The sequence below is a fragment of the Manacus candei genome, unplaced genomic scaffold, assembly GCF_025592945.1.
Source record: "Manacus candei isolate 608988 ecotype Guabito, Panama unplaced genomic scaffold, ASM2559294v1 h1tg000061l, whole genome shotgun sequence".
In the NCBI taxonomy this organism is placed as follows: Eukaryota; Metazoa; Chordata; class Aves; order Passeriformes; family Pipridae; genus Manacus; species Manacus candei.
The window spans coordinates 7392413-7404551 of record NW_026138109.1 but is presented as its reverse complement, the minus strand read 5'-3'; the positions used below and the strand labels follow the sequence as shown (position 1 = coordinate 7404551).

The following is a 12139-nucleotide window of genomic DNA, read 5'->3' as shown; positions in this document are numbered from 1 at the left end:
GTGCAGCTGCAAAGGGATGTTTAGGGCAAGCTCCAAGTGCTGAACCCTGACTACATCCTCATCCAGCAGCAATGTCCCATGGTGGGGACTGAGGCCTGCCCTCACACTGGGACCTCTGAGGGATTCTCCTGAGGAATGCTGTGTGTGCCTGTTCCCTGGTTGAAGGGATCAGACTGCAGTGTGGTCTGGATGCCCAGATAGGCTTCCTGGCACGGGTGGGATAAGACCAAGCACCTCCTCTGTCACTGGAGTGGCTCAGTGCTGCTGGCTTGCCCTGTAGCCCTGCTTGCAATGGGGTAAACTGTGGAACGAGGGTATCATCAAGCATGTTTCCAGATGTCAGACAAGGATGTAAGATGGAGTGAGGACATAGTATCTCACTGCTCTGGGTGGGCCAGAGGCCATGGGGAAGCACAGGGCTTCACCTGCTGGCAGCTTCCCCACACTGTTTCCTCACTCCCCCTCCACCTGCCTGCCTGCCAGTTTTTCCTGACCTCATTTTTATGGAGGAAACTTTTCCAGGAGGCAAAGGAGGTGCCTGGTTTTCCTTGGGCTTTTTTTGGCCAGGGCAACTGCAGGGTCTGCATGAATCCCTGGGGAGCAGTGTCATCCCACATCACTGGGACTGTGGCTTTGGCTCCATCCCATAACCAGAGCAGTTGGTCACTGAGACTTCATGCTGCTGCACTGGGTATCAGTGGCATGGAATGACAGAGCTTGGGTGCCAAGGGCTGCTGGCCCTGTCCCCTCCACAGCCACCTGTGTGGCCAGGGGCAGCCAGCATGAGCCAAATCCTCCCTTTTCCTTGGAGCGTCTTGCGGAAACAGCCACTGACCGTGGCTGTGGCAGGAGCTGACGTTGCTGGGCTGATCCTCTGCCCCCTTCACTATTTCATTTTGTGGGGAAAAGCTTCTACTTCTGGGCTCTCCAGCTTCCCTGTGAGCATCTCTGGAGAAACTGCCCCTTGTTTTGCCATGGCACTGATGATTCTCAGGGCTTCTTGGGCTCCTGGCACCCCAGCCGCACTGAACATAGTGCAGCACGCTCACCAGAGAGGCTCTCCCGGAAATATCAGACCCTTCCCTGGGAAAGCAGGGCAGCTCCCGACCCTGCAGGGCCCCCAGACGCTGTTTATGTTTGCACAGGAGATAAATTAGCTGTCGGCTGTCCTATTTCAGGGCTGGACAGCTGTAGCTTGCGCTGGCCCATCCCATCCAGCTGCAGCAGAGGTAGGGACCTCCCAGTGCTTGTCAGCCCCTCTGATCATTACTTTGTTGGTGGCTGGCATTCTTGTTGAATTGCCACTGGGAAGATGAGACCTGGCCCTATTCCAGAGGGATCCACTGAGCCAGATGACCCCCAGGACTCATTGCACGGACACCCATCCTCCATGGCTCCAGCCTCCCCTCACAGTGGTGCTGCCTTGCAGCCCAGGGTGCTGGCACCCTCTGCTCTGGGCTGTGCCTGATCCACTGCACACTGAAGGCTGGGCTGGGTGGGATGAGACAGACTTGGTACTGGTAGTGGGACTACTCCAAGGCTCAACATGCAGGTGTTTGGTGAAGCTCCCCTTCTCCAAGGCAGAGGGGTTGAGATGCTTGGGTCAGTGTAGCACCCAGGGATGTGGGATGTGGCTAGGCTGGCTAAGTGGCAAAACCAAGGTCTCCAGGGGGTGCAGCATGCCCCATCACCTTGGACTTGGCCACCAAGGGACCAGCCTGACGAGCACGACTCAGTTCCTCTTTAGAGCCTGCACAGTGACAACAGCAGTTCTGGGGTTCTGCACTTGTGTCATGAAGTACGTCTGTGCTCAGGCTCTCCTCCGTGCAGCAAGCAGGACCATGTCACCTCCACCCTCCTGCTCAGTGTTTTGTACTGATGGGGTCCGGTGATGCTCCCAGCTGGAGAGAAATTCCCCAAAGGGCTATTGACAGCTGTGGTTGAGGCAGCACAGATAGATAGTGGAGGTATAGACGGGCACAGCAGACAGTGGAGTGGAGTGAGAGATACTCGGAGCAGAGAGATACCGCAGGAGGAATCGAGAGATAGATCCTGTGGGCTGATCAATACCCACTGCATGTGGAGGGACAGCAAGATAAAGCAAATTGCAGGGGGAAGGTGTTAGGAAGGCAGCGATGTGCATTTGTCCTGGTAGTGGCTCTGGGGAGATGCCACTCACAGTTGCTTCAGCTGGGGCTGAGGCAGAGCCAGACCCAGACCCAGGGTGCGGGTGTCTGTGGCTTACTCTCCTTGCCCGTCTCCAGCCACTCCACAAGGATTTGGTGTCCTTTAAGGTAGCCTGGGGTCCTATCTGGCCTCTGGGTACCAGAGGGTGCCTATCTTCTGTGTGTCCTGGTCACACTCTCTGCCCCTACAGGGATGCCTCTGCTGTCTGTGGGTATTTTGAAGGATGGGTGCCTGGGCAGCCAAGGGGGAGAGGAGCAGTTGAAGTGCAAGCCTTGGCCCTGGCACAGGGGCTGTGCTGCAGCTGGGTGACTGTGGATGAGTTTCCACCCTGTGGCTCAGTTTCTCCATGAGAATCAAGTGATAGTAAGCTGTAGGGAGTGGGGTCAAGCCAGCATGGATCCAAGCATGGATGAGGAGGTGTGGGGAGGAAGGGGCAGAGGTACCAAAAGCCTTCATGACATGCTTTGTCCAGGACCCATTTTTCCTCTTTGGTCACTGGAGACACTTAACCTGACTAAGAGGCTGCAAACACGTGCAGCAAAGGGAAGGGATGCTTTTTGGAAACCTTGAATGCCTGGCACTGTCTGTGCTCAGTGCTGGGATTGGGGAAACCCCTCCTGCTGCAGCAAAGCAGCCAGGGTTCCTGAGTCTGAGACACCAATGCTGCATGGTTTCTCTGCTTGGCATGTCCCAGCCTAGCTGGGAATGCTGAGGAAGGCACCCTCAGAGCAGCCCTTAGCATGGACCAGGCTGCTGTCCCTGCGGCCAGGCTGGGGGGGATCCCCCACCCGTGATGGAGTTATTGACACAGGCGCTACAGAAAACACTGCTGAGATTGTTCACACTAATGTTATTTAGCAGCAATATTTCCGTAATAAAAGAAATCAATGGGCAAGAGAAAAGACCTGTCCAGAGCTTTGATTTTCTTATTTTAATGGCATACTTATTTACTCCCACCAGCGTGCCCATCGGATTTTCATTATGCGGCCTTCGCTGTAAGTGGAGCGGTATTGATACGAGCTGCTGAGTTAGCGCCTTCCCAGGCGGACCAGCTTGTGTGGGATCGCTTGTGTTTCCCAACAGGGCCCAGCTAGACCCCAGGGAAGGGCCACAGTGTGGGGCCAGGGAGGCCTCGCAGCCCATGGGAACACACACGTGTGAGCACACCCAGCCTGTGTGTGCCCACGTGCATGTGTGCATACACACGATCTGACTATGAGCACACAGGTGAGCAAAAGGGTGTACATACCTGCTGGTGCATGCACTGCACACTGTGCACATGCACATGCATGACACACTTATCTCACCTGCACAGGCACATGCACACGTGCACATCCTACCCACGTGTCCCAGCACTCACATGTGTGCAACTGCCCAGACTGTGTGGACAGGCAAACGATTGTTCTACTTATATACACTCATGTGCCACCACCTGTTGTGCCTACACCCACCTGAAAACTATTCTACATGCATGCACCCACCTGCACGACTTGGCAATACACACAGACACACACACACACACACACACACACACAGAGACAACAATCCTGCCTGCCTCCATGTATACATGCATGTAGCATGTCTGCCAACATGTGTACGTGTGTATGTGTGTGTGTGTGTGTGTATACCTCTCAGAACCATCACCTGCTGTGTCTAGGTCCATCCACCACAAACCCAACATTGGCACTGTCCCCCAAAAGGATGGAGCCCCCTGGGCTCTAAGACCCCCCATGGAAGCAGGGACCTGGCATCAGCCCAGGCTTTTGGTCCCCAGCGACTGCAGTGGAGAGAGGAGTAACAGCACCATCTTCTGCCAATCCCTGGGAGCTGAGACAGGGCTGATCCTGCCCAACACTGTACCCTCTATCTCCCAGGACCCCAAGAGGGATGAGACCACCTTCCCTGGGGACACTCAGCTGTCAGGAGGGCTACTGCTGAGCATGTGGCTGGCCTTTGCCATGGCAGGGCTTAGCATGCTCCAGAGATTCTCCCAGACACCTGAGCATGTGGGATGAACAACTTTATTACTGTTATCTCTATTCAGGTAGCAAATTAAGAAGTAGCCCATGTGCAGGGCTGCTGGTCAGCAGACAGGGACAGTCCACAGAGGAGGAGGAGCAACATGCTACAGGCCTGGGTGGCCAGGGACACACACGTGCTTGGCAGCAGCGTGGAGGTGAAAGTCCTCCACCATGCAGTGAGCCCACATGGGTCTGGCCACAGGGATGCAAGCAGGGTCCACTGCTGGGTTCCACTGGGGCACTGCAGCGCTCTGTCAGCAGCCGGGATCCCATGCCGGGAGCCGAGCAGAGTGGCTGTCCCCATGGGATCTCACAGCCAGAGGAAGCATTTTGAAGGGCGAGATCCCATCCTGAGCTAGTAAAACAGACATTTGGGCACTCGAGGACACTGGGTACGTGCATAGCCAAGAGGCCATGCAGAATGGGGTTTCCATTAAGGCGACAGACGGTGGGTTTCCCCCTTAGGGGGGGGACTGCAGGGAGGGGACTGTGGGAAAGGGACCCTCTTCCAGCCCTGGCCCATCCCCTGGGGCAGATGACACACAGGGGACCAGGGGGATTTCCAGCACAGAAGCTGGACATTCCCCCACTGCGGGGGGGTCTCAGCGCAGATCCTGCCCCGTGCCAGGGTGACACTGTGTGCTGCCAACCTACATCAGCAGGGATGGAGCCACGGGAGATGCTGCCAGCTGGACACAGTGCTTTGCGCTGCCCGCAGTCCCGGCAGGCTGCCAGGGAGATGGGGGACTTACTGGCTGACCTTTACAGTCGGTGCTCTAGCCTGGCTCACCCTGTGCGCCCAGCCCTGAGGGTGGCATCCTTCTCCTGATGTCTCAAGAGCTGCAGAAATTTTGTGGGGCCTGGGGACAGCCAGCTCCAGCCCCTCTCCCGTTGCATGCTGAGAGCACACAGAGGTGTTTGTACACTGCAAGGCCACTCCAGCCCCGAGGGATGGAAAAGCTGGACATGACTCTGATAGAAAAGAGAGAGAGGCAAGTAGTAAAGAGAACTAGTGGTCTGTATTGCTGTGACCACCAAGATCCCTCTGTCCTGGCACCCCGTTGGCCTATGGGGAAGGACAGAGAAATTTGGGGAAGGCACAGGGGATCTCCTGCTGCCTCTGCTAGAACCTGGGCTTGGGGAGGAAGAGAGAAAGGCTGGGAGGAGTGGAGCCAACTGGGCTCGGCAGGGTGCCCTGGCAAGACTGGCTCAGCATCCAAAGGTGCTGAAGAAGGCATTGGCTTCCAGGAGCAGGCCCTTGGCATAGACACGCAGGGTGTAGAAGAGGGTGACAAAGTCCTGAGTGCTGAAGAGGGTGTCAGCCAGGGCGAAGGCGAGTGTGGAGGGGATGAAGCCCCGGCCGTACTCCACCATCCAGGTGCCCGCGCTCCACTGCACTGATGTGGCCTCTCCTGCCTGGTGCACGATGGTGTCTCCTGCCAACAAACACAACCAGAACGGCTCCCAGGAGCTGCCCCACATCATGCCCAAAGGGGAGACACCTGAGATTGGGACCTGCAAGGCTGAGCATCCCAACCCACCCCCAGCCTTACTCACTTTTCTCTTACTGCCAGCCACTGAGGTGCTGGGATGTGTCACTGGGGACATAAACTGCCCTATCCAGAGCTTTTGGCCAGCTTGAAGCAAGGGGCTTTATGACAGTGAGTGGCTTTGTCCCAAGGACATGGACACAACCCACAGGGTGCTATGGCTACTGCACTTACCTGGATAGTAGATCTCACTTCTGGTGGTCCCCTCCTTCCACTGCCGGAATGTCCCAGAGATGACAGTGTCAGAAATATCTGCCCAGTACCGACCTATGGGAGGACGGACAGCACTGGCTGAGCATGTCCCTGCCAGGGACAGTGCAGGAGCTCAGGTCTGAACCATGGAGCAGCTCTCCGGGGGTGAAGATACCAAGCCCCAGGGCCTCAATACACCAAGAAGCGCAGAAGGGTCTGGTACCCAGGCTGCCTGTGTGAACAGCCAGCCTGGGCTGCTTGGTGTCCTTAAGCCCCATCGTTTCCACCTTGTTTGGCATTTGCTTCCTGCTGAAGCACCGGGAGATGAGATGTCTGCCATTGCCTGCCAGCTGGATGCGGAGAGTCCTGGCCACACAGCATGTCATGCACAGGGACCCACAGGTGCTGCAGGACACCACGCAGGCTAGGCCCCACAAATTATTTTCCAGCATCGTCCACCCCATACAAGAAGTGAAGCAATGCCTGTGCCAGGCACACCACAGCCAGGGTAGCTGGACCCAAACAAGTAGAGTGGAAAGAGCTCACAGAACAACCCTGCCTGCCAGACCTGTCTCCCTGCTTACCTGAGTGGCCCCCGGTGTCAACAGCTGTCCCGAAGAGCAGCACGTACTCGGTGAGCGAGGCATGGAGCAGGCACATGGAGCCCATCCACCCGCCTGCATTCACAAACACCCACTGCAGGTCCTCATCTGGCAGGATGTGGCCTGGGTGCTTCTTTCGTAGCTCCACAATGATCTTGGAGAAAGCCAGCTCATGGTCTAGCCCTGCAGCAGCCAGAGTCACTGTAAGTCCCCGGCAGTGGAAAAGCTCTGCTGGCCACCCCCAGAATCCCCTGCACAGCCACAGGGTCCCAGCGCTCTCTTAGAGGGGTCTGCCTAAGGAAGATGTCTCTTCTCCCCAGCTTTCAGCCCGCTGACCCATCTCTATCGTCTCCCTGGATAGTGATAGAGAATAAACAGCACCAAGTGCTCCAGTCCTATAGCCCACCTCAGGTGACAGGCAATAGGGGGGTCCCAAGCAAAGTGACAGTGCTCCTGCCCTGGTGACATGCAGTCCCGACCCTACACCCTATGCCCTACAGGGACAGCTCTCCCCTCCAGCCCCAGCGAGGGGGCCACTTATGCCTCTGACTCACGTGGGGCTTGGTCCCCTAACCTGGCCCAGCCCAAGGACCGAGAGAACCGCCCCAGGCCCGGGTCCAGTCTCAACCGGGCTGGGTGACGCCTCTGTCCCGGTCCCCATCTCTCCTTTGCTTCAGCCCCATTTTCCACTCCGCTTCCCCCATTCTCCCTGTGGCTGTTCCCTGTACCGATCCCCTCCCTATCCTGGTCCTGCTGCCCAGTCTCAGCCCCTGGCTGACCCCATTCCCCCCGTGATCCCGGCCCCCCTGTACCGGACTCGCCTCGGTCCCTCGCCCTCGACACGGCTCCCCTCTCCATCCCAGGCCGCCGCTCCCCGCCACGTCCCCGGTTCCGCCCCCCATCCCAAATCCCCATCGCCATACCCCCGTCCCTCCTCGCTTCCCCTCCCCGCCGCTACCCTCCCCGGTCCCCAGGGGCGGCCGCGTTACCCGCGTGGTGCCGGGCGAGCTGTGCGATCTCGGCGGGGGTGAACTCGTACCGCTTGGCCGCCAGCCATCCCCGCAGCACCTGCAGCACCAGCGCCAGCGCTCCCAGCGCCAGCCCGGCCCGCAGCGCCCGCCGCCCCCACGCCGCTCCCATGCCGCGCTCCGCCGCCCCCCCGGCACCGGGAGCGGGAGCGGGACCCGGCCCGGGACCGCCCCCGCCGCGGCCACGCCACGCACGGCCTGGGGCGGCTGCGCCGGCGCGGGGGGGCGGAGCGGGAGGCTGGAAGGGGCCGATCCCGCCGGGTTTCCGGGAGCGGGCAGGCATGGAGCCAGCGCCGGCAGGGCAGAAGGAGGGGGGCAGCCGCTTCCGCGCCAGCGGTACGGACGGGGCTGCTTTCCTCCCTCCCCTTCCTCCCTCCCTCCCTCCCTTTATCCTTCCGGACCCCCCAGTGGAGCGCAGCACAGCCCCGGGAAGCGGGAGCTGCGGGAACCCTCCCTGCCTCGGGCGGGTGGTAGCGGACTGGGACAGGGAGGAAGGGGTGAAGCTGGGAAGGTTCAAAGTCTCTTGCATGCCCTCCTCTTGTGGGAGGTGAGTGTTTGTGTAACCCATCTGCAGGGGGATCTGCCCCCCCGCGTCCCTCTCTGACGCCCCGCTGCTCTCCCCTGCCTGCAGAGCACCAGCACGCTCGTTACAACCCTCTGCGGGACGACTGGGTGCTGGTATCGGCCCACCGGGTGAAACGCCCCTGGCAAGGGCAGCTGGAGAAGCCGCCCCCCGAGGATGTACCCCGCTGGGACCCCAAGAACCCCCTCTGTCCCGGGGCCACCCGGGCCAATGGCGAGGTACCACCAAGGGGCCCAGGGGACCGGGCTCCCCCAACACCCTCTCCCATCCTGATCCCGTCTCTTGCCCCGGCAGGTGAACCCCCAGTACGAGGGCACTTTTGTCTTCCCAAATGACTTCCCTGCGCTGCAACCTGATGCTCCAGAACCTGGTAACTTCTGGGGGTAGAATAGGCTGCCAGGGACCCCTAGACTTGGGTCTTGGAGCGGCTGCAAGGTGGCCTGGAGAGACATGGGTGCTGCCCCAGCACCTTCTCCCTCTGTACTCTCTGTTCTTCCCTAGAGGACAGTGATCACCCCTTGTTCCGAGCTGCCCCAGCCAGGGGTGTGTGGTAAGTACCTCCATGGCTCCAGGGAATCTGGGACACAATTTGTCCAGAACCTGCGAGGTGATGCTGGACTGAGCCTGCTCCCCTCTTGCAGTGCCTGTTCTGTGCACATCTGCGCTATTTTGGGGTCATTCTGGAGGTCTTGTCGCTGTCCCTTGTTCCACTGCATCCAGCAGGACTGTGAGGATCTCTGGAGATACCCACAGTCCCAGCCACATGTGTTTCCTCCACAGCAAGGTGATGTGCTTCCACCCCTGGTCGGACCTGACGCTGCCCCTCATGTCCCTGGCAGAGATCCGGACTGTCATCGATGCGTGGGCAGAGCTGGCGACCGACCTGGGTGCTTCCTACCCCTGGGTGCAGGTGTGGGACTGGTGGGGGCTGCTCTTTTCTGGCTGGAGGTGGGGGGCCAGTGCTGGGTACTCTGGCAGCACCAGGAGTTAGGACCATCCTAGTTGTGTGTGGGTCCCCTGTCCCTACGTTGTGCCTCGCTGAGCCTTTCCATGTGGGTGTGAGGCTCTGTTCCCCTGTGGATGCTTCCCTGCCTTGCTGGGGGCACCACAGCAACTCGCAGTGGGGACCCTGCGGCCGGGACATGCTGGCTGCACCTCTTCCTCTGCAGATCTTCGAGAACAAGGGAGCGATGATGGGCTGCTCCAACCCGCATCCCCACTGTCAGGTGAGGCTGTCCAATCTGTCGCCTGGCTGAACCGTGAGTCCTTGTCGGCTACCCTACAACAAACCCCCGGGGAAGATGTGAACGGCAATTCCCCCCCCTCCTCCATGCAGTGAGGAGACCCCATGCCTGTCCAGTTACCGCCTCTCTCGGAGGCACTGTCGCTTGTGGCTGCCGTAATCTGGACTCTCCACCTGGTGGCAGCAGGGACCCGCAGATGGGCAGCGTGGCTGGGGGTACCCCTGCAAAGGCGGGTGCGAGTCCCTCAGCCCCGTGTCCCAATGTGCTTCCCAGGTGTGGGCCAGCAGCTTCCTCCCGAACGAGGCGCGCCTGGAGGACCGGACCCAGCGTGAGCACCTGAGCCAGCGTGGTGTGCCCATGCTGCTGGAGTACGCTGAGCAGGAGGCTCGCCGAAAGGTCAGGACGTGGCTGTTGTCCGTATCCCCTCCCTGGCAGCTGGATATGTGCCCCAGCCCCCAAGAGCTGGGCCCCAGGAGTGCCCTGGGGCGTTGGGATTGCATAATTCCCCATCAAGCACCATGTCCTGCAGGAAAGGCTGGTGGTGGAGAATGCGGACTGGCTGGTCGTGGTGCCGTACTGGGCCACCTGGCCCTATCAGACCCTGCTGCTGCCCCGCCGCCACGTCTGCCGCCTCCAGGACCTCAGAGAGGGCGAGAGGGACAGTGAGTGGCTCTGATCCTTGTTAGCCCCTGTCACATGTCCTTTGGGCTTTGACCTTCATTAGGAGGTGGCTCTGTGGCAGCTGTGCTGATGCTGGAGGGTCCATGTCCCCTTGGGGTACGAGGCCACTGGGTTTGGCTGAGGAGGGAACTGACACCCCTGTTTTGCTGGGATAAAAGCTTGGTGTCCAGGCACAGGCAGTACTGCAGGTGAGAATAGAGTCCTTTTTGGGGTGATGGTGCTCCCTACTTTTGAGGGAACTCCTGTGGTGTTGCTTGTGCTGTCTGCATGGATGGGGAGAGCATCAACTACCAAGTGCAACCCTCTTGCCTGTCACCGATGTCCACCCAGGGAGGGGTGCTGAGGGTTACATGCCTCATTGCCTGGCATGATGCCTGCCCTCGGAGGGGCTTGGCCAGCTCAGGGTGGCACTCTTCTGCAGGCCTGGCCTCCATCATGAAGAGGCTGCTCATCAAGTATGACAATCTCTTTGAAGTCTCCTTCCCCTACTCGATGGGCTGGCACGGTGAGTGGCGTGGCTGGGGGACCCTCACAATCCCCTCACTCTCATCCCCGTCCCCTTCCCACGGCTCACGCAGCACCTACACCTGCGGCAGGAGCCCCCACAGGCCCCCACCTGGAGGAGGACTGCAGGCACTGGCAGCTCCACGCCCACTACTATCCCCCACTGCTGCGCTCTGCCACTGTCCGCAAGTTCATGGTGGGATATGAGATGCTGGCGCAGGCACAGAGGGACCTCACCCCTGAGCAGGTGTGTGCAGCTCACAGGGATTGGGGGAACCAGGGAGTCCTGTGCTAGGGCTGTTTCTGGGACCAGCCACTGGCTGCCCTTTGTGCTGTGCCCTGCAGGCAGCTGAGCGCCTGAGGAGCCTCCCTGAGGTGCACTACAAAGAAGGGGACAAGGAGATGTGATGGGGAACAGCGGAGCCGGTCCTCATATGTGAGTGTGAGGGGAAACCTTACCCCATTCTACAGCTAGAATGGAGGTCGTAGCCAGGTGAGGAGGTTTCTCCCAGGTAACAAGTGATAGGACAAGAGGAAACAGCCTCAAGTTGTGCCGGGTGAAGTTTAGATTGGATGCTGGGGAAAATTTGCTGAAAGGTTGGTCAGGCACTGAAACAGGCTGCCCAGGAAAGTGATGGAATCACCATCCCTGGAAGTGTTCAAAAACATGTAGATGTGGCACTTGAGGATGTGGTTTAGTAGTGGCCTTGGTAGTGCTGTGTTAATGGTAGAGGACTGTGATTCTATGTGCTTGGTAAGGCCAGGAGCCAACTGGCAGTGCTGAGAGCTGAGGCCTGGGAACTCCTTGTGATCTTGTGAGGCCTTGTGACCCCTCTCAGCTCCCAGATTCTCCTGAGCCTTGTCACAGCTGGTCTGGGTTTTGGGACTGGTTTTACCTGTTCAGGTACTCCAGGCCTAATCCTGTGGCATCCTCACATAGGTGGTGCTGTTCCTTGTCTCCTTCACTATCCTGGCTCTGTCTGTGCCTCCGCAGCATGCTCCTACCACCACCAAAGGGCTTACATTCCTTACCGGTCCAGTCTCACTGGTGAGATTGGGAGTTCTTCCTTCCCTGTGGAGGGACATACCCTCCCCCGACCCCGGACAATAAAATCTGGAAACAAAAGCCCCTCTGCTTGTGCCGTCGTGGCTCTCAGCCCTGGGTGGGAGGTTTAGGGTCTCTCGTGGGGACCCCCAACTGTTGGGGGGGTGGGTGACGCTGGTGGCTGCAGGAGATGTACTGGCACCCCCATGCCTCTTATTCCTGGTCCTGCCTCTGTGCTGCCTCCTCTTCCTCCATGGGGGGAGCTCTGAGTCTGTCTCTGAGTGCTGCAGGCTTGGGGAGGAGTGGGAAGCAGAGAGGAATGGATGTAGACCAAGGCTTAGCGAGCTCCTGGGAGAGGACTGAGTCCTGGCTAACTCACTGCATGGAAGCTGCTGGCTGGAATGGTCAGCCCTGGAGCTGTTCCTCTTCATCCTCTGCCTGGGACTGCTGGCTTGCAGCCCTCATGGTGCCTGCTGTGATTGCTGGGGCTGCCGAGATGCAT

General features: G+C 59.3%; 2 protein-coding genes across 3 annotated transcripts; one reads left to right on the top strand and one right to left on the bottom strand.

Annotated features, from left to right (window-relative positions):
• Positions 1-4192: 4192 nt before the first annotated feature.
• SIGMAR1 (sigma non-opioid intracellular receptor 1) lies at positions 4193-7738 on the bottom strand. 2 transcript variants are annotated; one of them, XM_051804648.1, is made up of 4 exons: positions 7542-7738; positions 6535-6735; positions 5933-6025; positions 4193-5644 (listed from the first exon to the last, which is right to left on the bottom strand). In XM_051804648.1, the coding sequence occupies exons 1-4, from the start codon at positions 7690-7692 to the stop codon at positions 5418-5420; spliced, it is 672 nt and encodes a 223-aa protein (XP_051660608.1). In that variant the 5' UTR covers positions 7693-7738; the 3' UTR covers positions 4193-5417. The 2 variants fall into 2 exon arrangements, with proteins under 2 accessions (XP_051660608.1, XP_051660609.1); XM_051804649.1 differs by lacking the exon at positions 7542-7738 and having other exon boundaries at positions 6582-6633.
• On the top strand, positions 7691-11718 carry GALT (galactose-1-phosphate uridylyltransferase). Its single transcript, XM_051804636.1, has 12 exons — positions 7691-7916; positions 8212-8381; positions 8458-8533; positions 8665-8713; positions 8944-9073; positions 9333-9389; positions 9681-9803; positions 9937-10069; positions 10510-10593; positions 10685-10839; positions 10938-11028; positions 11533-11718. Exons 1-11 carry the CDS (start codon positions 7691-7693, stop codon positions 10998-11000), a joined length of 1266 nt encoding a protein of 421 aa, XP_051660596.1. The 3' UTR covers positions 11001-11028; positions 11533-11718.
• Positions 11719-12139: the final 421 nt, after the last annotated feature.

Excerpts from the sequence above, each read along its gene's own strand:
- GALT (XM_051804636.1), top strand. The coding sequence starts at position 7,691 with ATGCCGCGCTCCGCCGCCCCCCCGGCACCGGGAGCGGGAGCGGGACCC. Across the intron at positions 9,074-9,332 it reads CTTCCTACCCCTGGGTGCAG|ATCTTCGAGAACAAGGGAGC; the intron begins GTGTGGGACTGG and ends CTTCCTCTGCAG. Across the intron at positions 10,070-10,509 it reads CAGAGAGGGCGAGAGGGACA|GCCTGGCCTCCATCATGAAG; the intron begins GTGAGTGGCTCT and ends ACTCTTCTGCAG.
- SIGMAR1 (XM_051804648.1), bottom strand. The coding sequence starts at position 7,692 with ATGGGAGCGGCGTGGGGGCGGCGGGCGCTGCGGGCCGGGCTGGCGCTG. Across the intron at positions 6,736-7,541 it reads GCTCGCCCGGCACCACGCGG|GGCTAGACCATGAGCTGGCT; the intron begins GTAACGCGGCCG and ends TGGCTGCTGCAG. Across the intron at positions 5,645-5,932 it reads AAGTGAGATCTACTATCCAG|GAGACACCATCGTGCACCAG; the intron begins GTAAGTGCAGTA and ends GTTTGTTGGCAG.